At 40.7% G+C, this 14,116-nt stretch overlaps 1 protein-coding gene across 1 annotated transcript in view; it reads right to left on the bottom strand.

Annotated features, from left to right (window-relative positions):
• Window positions 1-14,116, bottom strand: part of mrpl23 (mitochondrial ribosomal protein L23) — a 49,915-nt gene that overhangs the window by 24,876 nt on the left and 10,923 nt on the right. The window contains exons 3-4 of the mRNA XM_085359053.1: window positions 11,172-11,254; window positions 1,628-1,701 (exon numbers count right to left, since the gene is read on the bottom strand). Coding sequence (XP_085215179.1) covers window positions 1,628-1,701; window positions 11,172-11,254 — 157 coding nt within the window. The remainder of the gene's footprint in view (window positions 1-1,627; window positions 1,702-11,171; window positions 11,255-14,116) is intronic.

Genomic DNA, 14,116 nt, shown 5'->3' on the forward strand with positions numbered 1-14,116 from the left:
CATACAGATCAAAGGGCCATTAATAAGGTGACTTTAGTGATGTTTTATTTTGCAAGTGGTGGGTGAGGGATGTACAAATACTAACAGACTTTAAGCTTTAGTGAAATGATCAAGAATACTCACGTAAAGGTCTGGAGGCAACAGCTTTCTAAGTGAACATGACTGCTCCATCCAACCATATCTCAATATTTGTTGTAAAAAGTCTCATATGAAACCAAAGAGACTGTCTTGCGCTTAACTTTTACCCCAACCCATTTTTCAAGAAGGCTGCCCGAGCGTGTGAGCCGTACGGGTGGGAGCTGTAGCTGATGTAGCTGTTCAAGGATGTTTGTGATAATACCGTAAATTTAATCTGCGATAACAACTTGCAATCCATCCTTTTGGAATGAGCTACCATCATTGATAACATGACAAAGCACAAATCAAAAGCAAGCACAAAAGTAGCATAGATCGTTTTTTTCCATTGGACATTGCAAATAAACGTATAACATGATGGCTTAACATTTTAGTCTAACAATAACTAAAGTAACTTCATCTTGTAACTCTTCAAGAGGCTGCACAACATTATCACATAATAAAACTGAAATTAAAAATTATTTCCTAACTAAAATGTTGCCACTTGGGTCAAGCTTTTTGCCCAGCTGCTTAAATCCCTCCTTGTCCACCTGATGCACCAACTGCATCAGTAATTTTCATCCACCGTCTGCTCTTCCTGTCACATGGAGCACAATCAGCGAGTGTTCCCCTGATGCTCGGTTGACTCATTTGTTTACTTCACCAGCTGCTAGTATCTCCCCCTCACATGCCATCATAGCTTCATCTACTCAATGGTGTGCTTCTGCCTCAAAAATTATTATAAGTTTGTTATTTCTACAGTTTTCTTGCATATTTTGCAAAGCCCCTTGCTTTGATTGAGGCTTGACCTCTTGCGGCCAAATGGCTTCCATACTCCTGAAGTATCTCTCCTTTCAGGTAGTAAATTTTCTTCAAAAAAATGACATGCTGCTCTCGCTCTCAGACATATCTGGCCTTGCTCTGTTTTGCGCGCTCTTCACGGTTCATGGTGTAGCTTTATAATTTAAATTACACTTATTTCAATCACGTAAACATTTATTCCAGGATTACCATGTACAGTAGGATATGGCAAAGCCCTGGTGAGGTGCACAGGAAAAAGATTCAAATTATAGATATGAGATAATATGATGCGCGTGGTTTATTCTCAAGAACAAAGGAAGAATGTCAGGTAAAGAAACTGTACTTCTCAAGCATGTGTATAAGGAAGAGTGAATTAAGGATGTAGCCTTCAAAGCCAACTGCAGGACAATGCAACATACCCATCTCAACCAACCCCAGTTCTTCCCTTAAAAAAAGCCCACAAGAAAAAAAGATTAAAGTTCAATGCCCCCAAAATGCCCCCACAGTAAGAAACACACACACACACACACACACGAGCGCGCACACACACACACACAGCTGGCCGTCCAAGAAAAAAAAGAGAGCGTTATTGTGGTGAGGTCTCTGCCTTGCACTGTGTACTGGGTAGGAGTCTGTGAGCTATAGCTACACTACACACTAACCAGAAGAGATAGGAGTAGAAGGATAAGTGTGTGTGTTTATGTTTTCTCACCAGCTGAACGTAGGCTACTTTATAATCTGGTTGCTTAACCTTCTGGTTTAGATGATTTCTTTTCTTGTTGGACCCTGAAAAAGAGAAAGAGCAGCAGGTATTACTTTTGAAGGTAAACTAGAAAGAGAACATAGGGACAAAGTGATGATATTTATGAATATAGTGAGAGCATGACTAAGCAAAAATAACAGTATAATGTTAAAAGAAATGAATATCATTATGGCTTATCAGTTACAGACTTATAGTCTCTAGTATGGTACCAGTATTATTCTCTGTGGGCAGTGTTGCAACATTTTTAGCTGTACTACGAGTCAGTCAACAAAACGTGTAAAGCACTAATTATCTGCCCAGAAATTACAACAGTGTGCTCCATTCCTTTCTGAACAACACTAAGGAGTCTAGTGAGTGTTTTTCTTTTTTTGGTTTTTTTTTTTTAAGCAAGAAGCTCTAGCTACATCAAACAACAAGGGACGAGCACAGGGTGACAAAAGCCCAGGAAGCAGTGGACTTGAGCTTAATTTGTGCTACCACAAATATGTCCATTTGCGTATGCATTTCCCTAGGGAGTGGTATGGAGAGGGGTTTTAAACAAAGCAAACGTACTCCCCATGCAGTCCTCAAAAATCCCAACTGCACGTTGCTGGACGAGGATGACAACATGTGTCAGCTGAACACTAATTGGTTGACAAGTGAGCCAGAACGGCGAAAGCAGTGACAGTGAAGTTCACCACAAAAAGGAGATGGGGGAAAAAAAATAAGCTTTTTGTATATTTTCAGCAGCTGGCTGACTGACCAACAACAGTACAAGCAAGAGTTTCCCACAGACTAGTTTTACCACATACTTTGTACGCTGTCCCTATCGACAACAGACACTCTCTACAGGTAGATGAGCTGTCCATGGACTGCCAGGAGACTTCCAGTGCATTACCACTGCTGATCCTTAACTTCAGCATTACACAATTTCAAGTCATTGAAAGAACAAAATAATTTTATGTGTTCTTTCAATTTCTCTGGATGGATCTTTGCTATAATTAATTATTTAAATTAATTAAATAATTTCCCCCAGGGATCAATAAAGTATTCTGATTCTGATTCTATCCAAAGGTTCCCTTTCTGGAATCTTGGCTTCAGATAAACTAAAGTGGTTTGTCTGAACTTTGAAAACGAGGTGAAAGTGAACTATTGCAAAAAACGAACAAAGGGTTATCTTCTCTTCATAGTGGCTAAAAGCCAAAGTTATAATTGAAAATGTGTGGAAAAGGACAAACCAATCTTGTTTACCATGTAGTGCTGGTTAACCTCTTTCACAACTGCAGGTGATGATGACATCATCCTCATTCCTTTCAGACCTCTCTGGGTTTGAAAGTCAGGGAACCGGGTAACTGCTGAGTGCGTGCATGTGTAGGGATACCACATGTGTGTGGAGGCAGGCTAGGGACTTAACTTCAAATAAATCAAAGAGATTTTTTGAGGCCCTAGATACAGGTATACACATCTTTACATTACAACAAAAACTACAATGATGACGGATACTAACCAGCGCATCAAATGGTCCATCTCTCCCATAGAACTCTAATCTCAATAAGACCCCAGTGGTCAAGTCAACAGGCCCTCTGAGTAACTGCCATTTCCATGGGAACAGTTTATGACATTCAAAAACAAGGGAAACATTCCCCTGTAGTGAGTCATTCGTGAGTGTGTGTCCATGCCTATGTGTGTGTGGTACGTGTAGCTAGTAATCACTAGCCGGGCAGCCCACTGCTCAGGGCTTTCCCTGAGCAGGGTTGTAAAACACACCCCACCACCACCTCCACCACGCTGGCTAAGTGGAGGCCCCTAAGTGGGTGGGAGATGAAGGTAAAAAAAAAAGTGTGTGTGTGTGTGTGTGTGTGTGTATGTTTGCCATTAGGTTGCTGAGGAAATCCACAGGGAAATGCTACAACCTTTGAAATAGCAAGGTACGACCCTGACCAGTTCTGTCATAAAACATCGAAAGGTCTTTGAAAACCCACAAACAAGTGCATAATACCTCGAAAAGATATAAAAGAAAGTATATTTCCCTTGGTTTCCTTTCCCAACGTATACAGACACACAGACAGACCTTTCATACAACACTCGCAAACGCAAGCACAATTCCTCCCTCTTTGAGATTGCGGTTTGGCAGCCAGCTATCACGTTACAAATCCCAGACCAGAGGAGTAACCATGGCAACTCCTTCCAAAATACCCCTGCCGCATATGGAGGGAAGAAAGGGTTGTTTTGCGCCCCTTACTCTCCTCAGCTTGCTCCCGTCTTTACACTGCAAATGGAGTGGAACCCCTGACGCAGACAGGGATACCTTCTCTGACGTACCTAAGGATAACCGGGGCCCTCAGCTAGTCTTACTTCTCTGACCGACTCTATCCCCCAAAATCTCCCTTCTTTCCTTCTTCTCAACCAAGGAGCTTTTCTCTTAGCTTCTAATGACACAACTCAAATAAACAGTTCTAATTGGTTCCTCAGACTGCAGGCTAGGCTAAGCTTGGCACCTCTCTCTGCCAGAAGTGGAGGGGTGTTCTCCTCTTGGACCTTCAGAGCTAGCAAAGAAGGGTCTTAGCATCTCTCCATCTTCAAGCAATTCAATTCTCCTTTTCCTCTGTTCTATCATGAACTTGCAGATTCCTAGAATTATACTGAGCCCCTAAAAACTTAAGCCATTAACTCACCCATAAAAAGCCAATAGGATTACTAAATCAATGATAAAACTGGTTTTGGCTCTGAAATTATCCCTGACAGGGGCGCAGGACTCAGGGATTCGAGGTTGGGATGAGGAGGGGACGAAGCAGCAAGTTTATAAGTGAATAGCATGTGTTTATGTGGAGGGAGCATGGGGTGTCCTGGGACAGCTGGAGTGCTGCAGCAGCAGATCGTCAGATAAGCAGCTGTGTGTGTTAAGGAGAAAGGAGAGCCAGGCACGCTAACCACCACCGCAACTAGCCGCTGGAAAACACTCCCGCTGCTGCATGTCAGTGGAAGGCCGTCTACATTGTAAGCTTAAATTGCTAATCACCGCTAACCACTGCTGACAGTCTCCAAAAATGAACCAATTAGACTTTATGTTTCCTAAAACCCTGCTTCTGTGAACCTCAGTGCTATATAAAAAAAAACAATTAAAACAATTCTCACAATAGAGAATTAGAATTATCATGGGGGAAAAGAAGAGTAACAATATAACCTCATGTTTACAGATAATTTCCAGTAAAACCAGCACAAGTCAGAAACAGTTTTAAAAGATTTATATTATGGTTTTTAGCTCCTTTGAAAAGTTTTGCAAACTCTTGAGGCTTTTATTGTGAATTAAATAAAAAAAATAAATTAAACAAAAATGAATCGCTGCCAAGTTAAATTTTTAGACGTTTGATAAATTATTTAAAGAAATGTAGACGTGTTTAAATACTTTATAGAAATATTTTTTGCCTACCCTGTAGGACGTAATGAGCTAGTAACATCATGTCACAAGTACCAGCATGTCACAAGTCTGCTATGAATTAGGGCTGAACGATTATGGAAAATAATCTAATTGCGATTTTTTGCCCCAATATTGCAATTGCGATGCGATATGCGATTATTTTTTAAGGTCTTTGTCTTCTGTATTATTAAACAAAGACAAGCAATACATCATATAGTATGGCCAATACTATATTACATTAATTTTAAACTGTTCTTTCCTGGAAGACAGACCTCTGTTATGATGACATGAGGTGATGCATGAATTGATGACTGACATTTTTATTTAACTTCTTCAATCACAACAGTATATTTGAACATACACAATAGTTTATTTTTAGCTTACAAACATCTGAGCATAAAGTGCTGACAAGGAACCCTGGTGTAAACATTAAAATGAAAGTCAGTACAATGTGCAGATTGCAGAAATATACATAAAAAAAATCAGTGGCTTTACCACACTCAGTTTTTCGACATCTGTGAACTACTAGACAGTCATTCAATTAAAAAATAATATTAAATAAATAAAACTAATAAATAAAAAATACACACATCTTACTGATCTTTGCAGTCAGTAACATTACACATAAGGTGCAAACATAATAGCAATTGTATAAACACACACACAAACACGCCTTTAAAATTTAAAGGCGTGAAATTGGACGGTCTAGTTCTGATTAGCGTCACCGCTGTCTCGGTGGAGTTTAATAAACTCGGCCGTCTGCTTCTTGCTATCTAAAATATAACCAGACACTGGCGTAAATTCTCGACTGTCTCATACTTCTGTTTAATAAGTTTTCTGTTTGACGTTTAGTCAGCTGTGTGAAAACCAAGGAGGAACCCACCCGGGGGATTAATAAAGTTTTATTTTATCTAATCTAATAACTTTAATCTCAGCCAAACCGATTTACTCACGAACAAACAAAACACTGAAAAAAGCCCAACAATAAAATTTTTAGGTTGTCTAAGTGACTTATATATTACGTTTAACCCGAGCAGCGAAACTCCGCGGTGATCTGAAAATGATGTGCCGGGAGTTGTGCCGTTCTCGGCCGCATCAGTAACCCTCGAGCTCCCGGCTAGCTGTCGAGCTGGTGGGTAGCAGACGCCTCTGAAAACGTCGAAGCACTTTTGCAAATATGGGATATCTTGATAAACCGAGCAGATATTTGATGTTTACACAACTACTTTCTCGCCTGAAAATATGTTAAAAGTTTATTTTGTGACCCAGAAAGATTAGTATGAGTAATTTTAAAACTTAGTAGCGGCCGCCATTGCTGGAAACTGGAGTTTGGCTGGGCCGCGCTATGAATTCTGGGATATGGTAGTAATTTGGACAGCCTTCGGCACGTCGCTGTGACGTAATCGGTCTACAAATGCGGCCTCAGGAGGATGCAGCCCATGAATTTGGACATGTCCAGAGTATAATCGCAGCCTTTGCGGTTAGAAAATTGCACTTGATCATGTCGCGATATTATCGCAAATGCGATATATCGTTCAGCCCTACTATGAATATGCTCAGTTATTTGAGCAATTTGGGTGGGGGGGGGTAATCTCTGAAGAATAACTTCCAGTGAACATCAAAGTACCGTATTTCCCAGACTACAAAGCGCACCTGAATATTAGCCGCACAAGCTAAAATCAGGGGAAAATCCTGTTTTGTACATACATTAGCCGCACCTGACTAAAAGCCGCAGGTGTTTCAATGTTGACTTATCATATGTAAGAGAATATGCACATAGGGAATTGTCAGGAAAGAGATGGCTGTTTGGAGACACACCCCTTTTATTAATATTTTGAAAAACAAGTTATGGGTACACATTTGCATAACTTTTTAGGTATATGTACAAGTAGCGGTAATTACAAGTACGAAACATGTACTGTGCTTCATAAATGAGTAACAAATGTAGTACATAACAATAACCTGCAGCACACCAGAAAAATAGATCCGGACTACCTTTTAGGCTCAGGTGCAGTGACACGGCTTTAACAAGAAGAAAAGTCAGTCATTCACCACCATCTTTCTGCACACTAAAACCACCAAAGTCCTCTTCTCCAGTGTCGGATACGAACAGGCTCAGGATGGCTACGTCTACACTCTCAGCTCCTTTCCTTTGTTGTCACTTTCAAAACCAAAGAAATCCTCGTTGTCAGTGTCAGAGTCGAACACCCTCAGAAGGGCCGTGGCGGAGTCCTCCTCTCCATCATGCAGCAGTCCAGCCCTTCGAAATCCGTTGGTGATCATGGATGTTTTCACACTTTTCCACGCTGTCAGATTCCACCGGTGGAGTTGAGCATAACTTGCTTTTCGCAAGTTTATCGCCGCTCGTCATCCACGACTCCCACTGAACGCATAGCGCTACTTTGAAGTTTGTTTTTCGCGCTACTTGTACGGCACTATTTTGTCTGGCGGATGGACATGTGACCAACATACCACTCTTGAACCCCGATACTGTGTGTCTGATCACATGCCCTTCCGCCAGGCAACGTAGTGCCGTACAACAGCGGAACAAACAAAACAAATCGTCTTACGATATGACAAAAATCATGGACAATCCATAGAAAAGCCGCACCTGACTAAAAGCCGCAGGGTTCAAAGCTTGTGCAAAAAGTAGCGGCTTATAGCCCGACAATTACGGTATATGTTTTTGAAATGCTTGTCCCTATTAAAAATTATGAAATTACATTTACATAATTTAATTAAGTAAATGCATTACATTTTTAATATGGCAGTAATTTGGTATAACATTAAGCACTACACCAGATAACCAAATATGGGGCCGTACAGATAGATAGCACCAGGCAGAAAGTACACAGAAGTAGTTTTGCAAGTTTCAATCAATGCTTTGATCAAACATCCTGCTAGTTACAGACAAGACTTGTTTATACATTGCAAGCAACACTGAAAACATAAGAACTCAATGGGAAAAATCATGTTGATATCTACACTGATATGGACTGGGTAATGTGTTAGGAACAAAAGACAAGTGAATAGTTTAATGAAAATCATCAACCTAGAGAGGGTTGAATTCAAAGACACCACAAAAATCCAAATAAATAAAATGCCGTGGGCGTCTCCATTTTGCCGAAATTTCAGTGCAACAAGTCAAAATGCTTCACAGGAATTTGTGTGGCCCCAAGTGCTTTTATGCATGCCTGACAACATCGGAGCATGCTGCTAATGAGACGACGGGTGCTGTCCTGGGATCTGGCCCAGGGCATCACTGAGCAGTTACACAGTCTAAAGTGCAACATGGTAGCGTCAGTGCCTGTCTACTTTCCCTATATGGGACCGGGCATTGTCATGCACCAAGAGGAACCCAAGACCCACTGCACCAGTGTAGAGTCTGACAATAGTTCCAAGGATTTCATCCTGATACCTACTGGCAGTCTGGGTGCTGTTGGCTACCCTGTAGGGTTCTGTGCATGCCTCCATGGATATGCCTCTCCACCACCAAATCGGTCACGGTGAACAACATTAGTGGCAGGCATTCTCCACAGCTTCTGCAGACCCTTTCACATCTGTCACATGTGCTCAGGGTGAATCTGCTCTGTGAAAAGAACAGGGCGCCAGTGGTAGACCTATCAGTTCTGGTATTGTATGTTCAATGCCAATCGAGCTCTACAGTGCTGGACAGTGAGCACACGGCACACTAGAGGATGTCAGAGTCTCATGAAGTCTGATCGCTTGGTCAGACACATTCACAACAGTGGCCTGCTGAAGGTCATTTTGTAGGGCTTTAACACTGCTCACTCTGTCCCCCTTGCACAAAAGGACCAAATGCCAGTCCTGCTGACAGGTTAAGGACCTACGGTTATGTCCAACTGTCAGAAAAGACCAAGAGGTAAAAAAATGTCAGTGACCTCCACCTGTAAAACCATTCCTTGTTTTGGGGGTTGATTACCAACTCCCTGTGGTACTTAACTGATCAGATCATATTTCCAGACGTTTAACTGACTTGATGCTATACTCTGATTAAAAACTGTTACTTTATTTTTTTGAACAGTCCATTTCGGTACATCTTCACTGTAAGGGTGAACTGTGTTTAGTGTGTAACAAGATTTGTGTACCGAGTTACACATCACAAAAAAAAAGTTTCATATTTAGTTTGCACATAGTCCATTACTTATATGCAAATCTTTTATGTTGTACTTAAGTCATGCATTCGGTTTGAAATCAAAATATTTATACCACGTATGCATGTGTGCGTGTGTGTGTGCGAGCGCATCTACCCCACTGACTCAGAACAGCTGCATTACAACTTTAGGATTTTAATTTGGATGAAATATTTGTGGCTTGGTATTGCATACCAGGAATCAAGTGTTTTCACCACCCTCTCCCAATGTTTTGGACTGACTAAGCCTTTAGACGCATGCAAAGTCATGATGTTTGTATGTTTTTCCACCACTGGCATCAACTGTGTTGTTGTTGCCCGTACAACATCATATTTATGATGCACTAGTGTCATTATAGAAACTGATTAAAATGTGATGAGGGAAAAGAAAGCCAATTATAAACTCAAAATAAATACTTTATTCATCCAAAAAGACTGGGAAATGACTGAGTTACAGCACCAAGCACTTGAAAAACAACTTAGCTCAATAAAAAAATACAATAACACTGAAGAAAATAGCTCATAAAGGTAAATGATTACATTAAATGATGAGCGTAATTAAATGGTTTAATAAATAAAGCGAATAAATATAACATGAATATAAAAAATAAAATAAAAAATCAGTACACACACACACACACACACACACACACACACACACACACATATATACACACATATATATATATATATATATATATATATATATATATACACATATATACATATATATACATATATATACACACATATACATATATACACACAAAAAAAAAAAAAACACCCAGCGCGCCCCTGCGGGCGGTTTATCCTTCAAGCTCGGGTCCTCTACCAGAGGCCTGGGAGCTTGAGGGTCCTGCGCAGTATCTTAGCTGTTCCCAGGACTGCGCTCTTCTGGACAGAGATCTCCGATGTTATTCCCGGGATCTGCTGGAGCCACTCGCCTAGCTTGGGAGTCACCGCACCTAGTGCTCCGATTACCACGGGGACCACCGTTACCTTCACCCTCCACATCCTCTCGAGCTCTTCTCTGAGCCCTTGGTATTTCTCCAGCTTCTCGTGTTCCTTCTTCCTGATATTGCTGTCATTCGGAACCGCTACATCGATCACTACGGCCGTCTTCTTCTGTTTGTCTACCACCACTATGTCCGGTTGGTTAGCCACCACCATTTTGTCCGTCTGTATCTGGAAGTCCCACAGGATCTTAGCTCGGTCATTCTCCACCACCCTTGGGGGCATCTCCCATTTTGACCTCGGGACTTCTAGGTTATACTCGGCACAGATGTTCCTGTACACTATGCCGGCCACTTGGTTATGGCGTTCCATGTATGCCTTGCCTGCTAGCATCTTGCACCCTGCTGTTATGTGCTGGATTGTCTCTGGGGCATCTTTACACAGCCTGCACCTGGGGTCTTGCCTGGTGTGATAGACCCCAGCCTCTATGGATCTTGTACTTGTACACATATATATATATATATATATATATATATATATATATATATACATACATATATATACACATATATATATATATATATACATACATACATACATACATACATACATACATATATATATATATAAAGAAGGAGCCCATTTTAGCACTATAGTACTTGAGGCTCAAACACCAAATGTAAAGAACATCCCAATCAAAAACTTTTTTCCATTTAAATTAGCTGTCATGGCCGCATTTATCAGAAGAAAAGCAGAAGATTACAATGAAGATGAAAATAAGAAAGAGTAGAAACACCCAAAAAAACGATGGTGCTTGTATCCCATTTAGAGCTGAGCGAACACACTTTCATCCCAAACAACAAAAACAAAGAGATAAGGCCAACCCTGGCAATAACATGATGATATTTTGCGAAACAGTACAATCACTCCAAATTCTGAAAAAGTTACAGGCCCTCTGTGCTTGAGTGCAAAGAAATGAGAAGACTCACCAAACTGTATCCTGGTGCGGACAACTCCCACAGGGACATTATAGATCTTCTCCAAGTAGTTCTTTACATCGTACTTGGTCATTCTGTCCAGATATACCCAGAAAAACAGAAAACAGAACAGAGGTTATGGAGGCTTCCAAGAATAAGGCGTTGCATATGATAAGGATTAATCTGGACGTGTGTTTGGAGACACAACAGGCCGAGAAAAAATCTTTGCGGTTAAAGTCGAGCCCTTGCAGGCTTACATACTGGATCACTGTTGATCATATAATGCCACATTCACTTAACTGACACCTACATAGAAATGATGCAGCTCATTTCCACATTGCATTCCCATAAACTTTGTTGTTATATTATCAAATGTAACGGACAGGACACTCTCGTACAAACCCATATTCAGCTTTTATTCTATGGACCGTAAAGTGGAGAGGAGAAATGTGAGTGTCAGTGTTCATCCAATTAGCTGTCTGCAAGTATTGATCACGTCCTGTGAAACCCTACACAGGAAGTGGGCCTGGCACCAACTGATCCGGCAGGCCAGCCTAGCTAAAGCTAGCCTGCTGGGCAGCATTTGAAGCAGATTCCTCTGACTAGGGAAAGAAAGGCTTTTAACTGCTAATCAATCAAGCCAATTGGATTAGCCTGGTAGAAAGCACTTCCCAAATGCGTCTGACAAAGTGCTTAATAGCGACGTTGTGGTCTGACATGAGTGCCTCGGATATGGCATCTTCTATCACCTCATACGTTTCTTTAATAGAACAGGATAATGTAATATTCACCGTTTTTCCAAGGTGACGGCCCGATACCTTGAGTTGTTGTAACAATATTAGCTGAGGCAAACATTTGCATGAGAAAACCCCATCTGTGAATACAAAGACTCTTTGTACTTAAGAGTGATGTAATATATGTTCCCATGCTATACAAACAATTGCCTTTTCCCCCTATAATAGACTAAAGTTTGGCAAACCTGACATTGGTGCAGAAGTAAAACCTTCTCTTTGACCCTCTAAGATTTGTGCATTGAGGGCTTGCTCTTTTTGATACTTGAATAAGAATTTCCACATTCAAATCCACCATTTAATCAAAATATATGGCTTGATATAGTGATTTGACCATCACAGGGTTTCTACTAAACATCAACTTCAGAGAGTTGCCCAGCTATGAAAAGTGAGAACCAACTTGGCAGTGAGTTTCATCCTCTCAACATTCAATCGTGGTCCTGGTCCACTAGGGGCATTAGTGTGAAGAGGCTTCTGCTTTACTGTGACAAAAAAGGATCTCGTTGAGAGCATTTCTAGATGCATTTGTCTCTACTGTCAAGAGGAAAAAGATGTGGCATGCAAATCCGTCTTCTGCTCCATTTACGCTCCCCCCCCCTCCACCATAACTACTGTCTCACAGTGTGTGTGCCAGAGGGCAGTGAAGCACAGCAAAGTGACCAGGGGTACGTCAGATCAGGAGGGGAAGAAAGACTGATTACACAGTCGGGTTTTCCTAGAAAGCAGTTGCGTGGAACTGGAAGAGAAGAAAGTGGCTTAGAGGCCACTGAGGTCTCTTCTGGATCATTAGCACAGTGAACTGATCCTGATTAAAGAGGAGAATATTTCTAAATCCCAACTGCTTTTACAACTAAAATTATCCCGCCACCACAAACACAGCAATGGCATCCACCATAGAAAAAAAGAGTTCTATTACCAGGTTATATAAATTTCTGTTTTTGGGGGGTTAGAGCTAAAGTTTCTAGTGTATATTTACAAACCGCGATTCATGTTTGTATTATGTTATGTACTTTGCAACAACTGTCTTCCAAACTATAACTCTTTGCAAAAAAGTTGTGATACATGTAAAATGGAAATATTAAAAATAAAAAAAATTTGCAATGACTCGAAAATCATTCAAATTGAATATTTAATTAAAACTAGTGCAAAGACAACATGTAAAATCGTGAAACGGTGGATATTTTTCCGTTTACTTTTTATACACTACCATTTCTTTTCTTTTTTAATAATCACATCTTTAATTTGACCTCAGTTGCTTTGTGTGTTGTATCACCTTTTGCTAACTGTAACCATTCATACACAAATTGCTGTGATTAGTGTAAACAAATGGTTGTCCCACCATGTGTTTGGGCCATCTCTTATTATTTTTTTCTGTGTTTGCTTCTTAAAGCCCTAAATGCTTTAACTGGCCATTGTGGAAAAGAGCAAATGAACAGAACCTAAATTGAAACCGAAGCTCGCTGTGAAACAGCCATGCTGAAGTAATGAGGGTACCTGTTTATGTGGACTGATCGGCAGAAATGTGACATATCAAGCACCAACATGAGTTTGTTTATTTGACATTAGTCACTTCATGTACCAAAACAAACAAACAAACAAACAAACAAACAAACAAACAGAAAAACTGTTATCCAAGTTTTTGGCACTCATTTGTAACCACAAGCAGACAAAAACTGATGAGGTTGTGTTTTTTCTGTTCATTGTGTATTGTGTGGAGTTAACTGATAAATAAAATCACTTTATGGCATTAGTTGTATATCTAACTGCTTTGCATTTTTATACAGTACTCTAAATTCATACACACACTTGACAGGGGTTGCATGAGATAGCTGTTTTTCCTGTGACCTGAGTCAATACATAACTCCCATCTCAGCTACAAACCAGGACCCAATCTGAAAGAAAGCCTTGGGCTGAAAGCTGAGGAGAAAATGTCAAGTTAAGTGTGCACATAAACAAGGCTAAACTTAGACAAAGGGCGTGGCGTCTCCAGCAGCGATGCAGGCAGCATCTGATCATCATCCCAGTATAAACACCCATCTGACTCCACAAGCTAACCTTTCGCACTTCTGCCTCTCAGGAAGAATGAAAACCTGTCTCCAGCAACTGCTAAGGCTAACGGCATCGTTCCTCAGCAACTGGTATATATTTATACGCAAACACTCATGC

Source organism: Diplotaxodon limnothrissa, linkage group LG7 (genome assembly GCF_057381915.1).
Source record: "Diplotaxodon limnothrissa isolate DT_005_m linkage group LG7, D_limnothrissa_male_GT1.1, whole genome shotgun sequence".
Taxonomy (NCBI): domain Eukaryota; kingdom Metazoa; phylum Chordata; class Actinopteri; order Cichliformes; family Cichlidae; genus Diplotaxodon; species Diplotaxodon limnothrissa.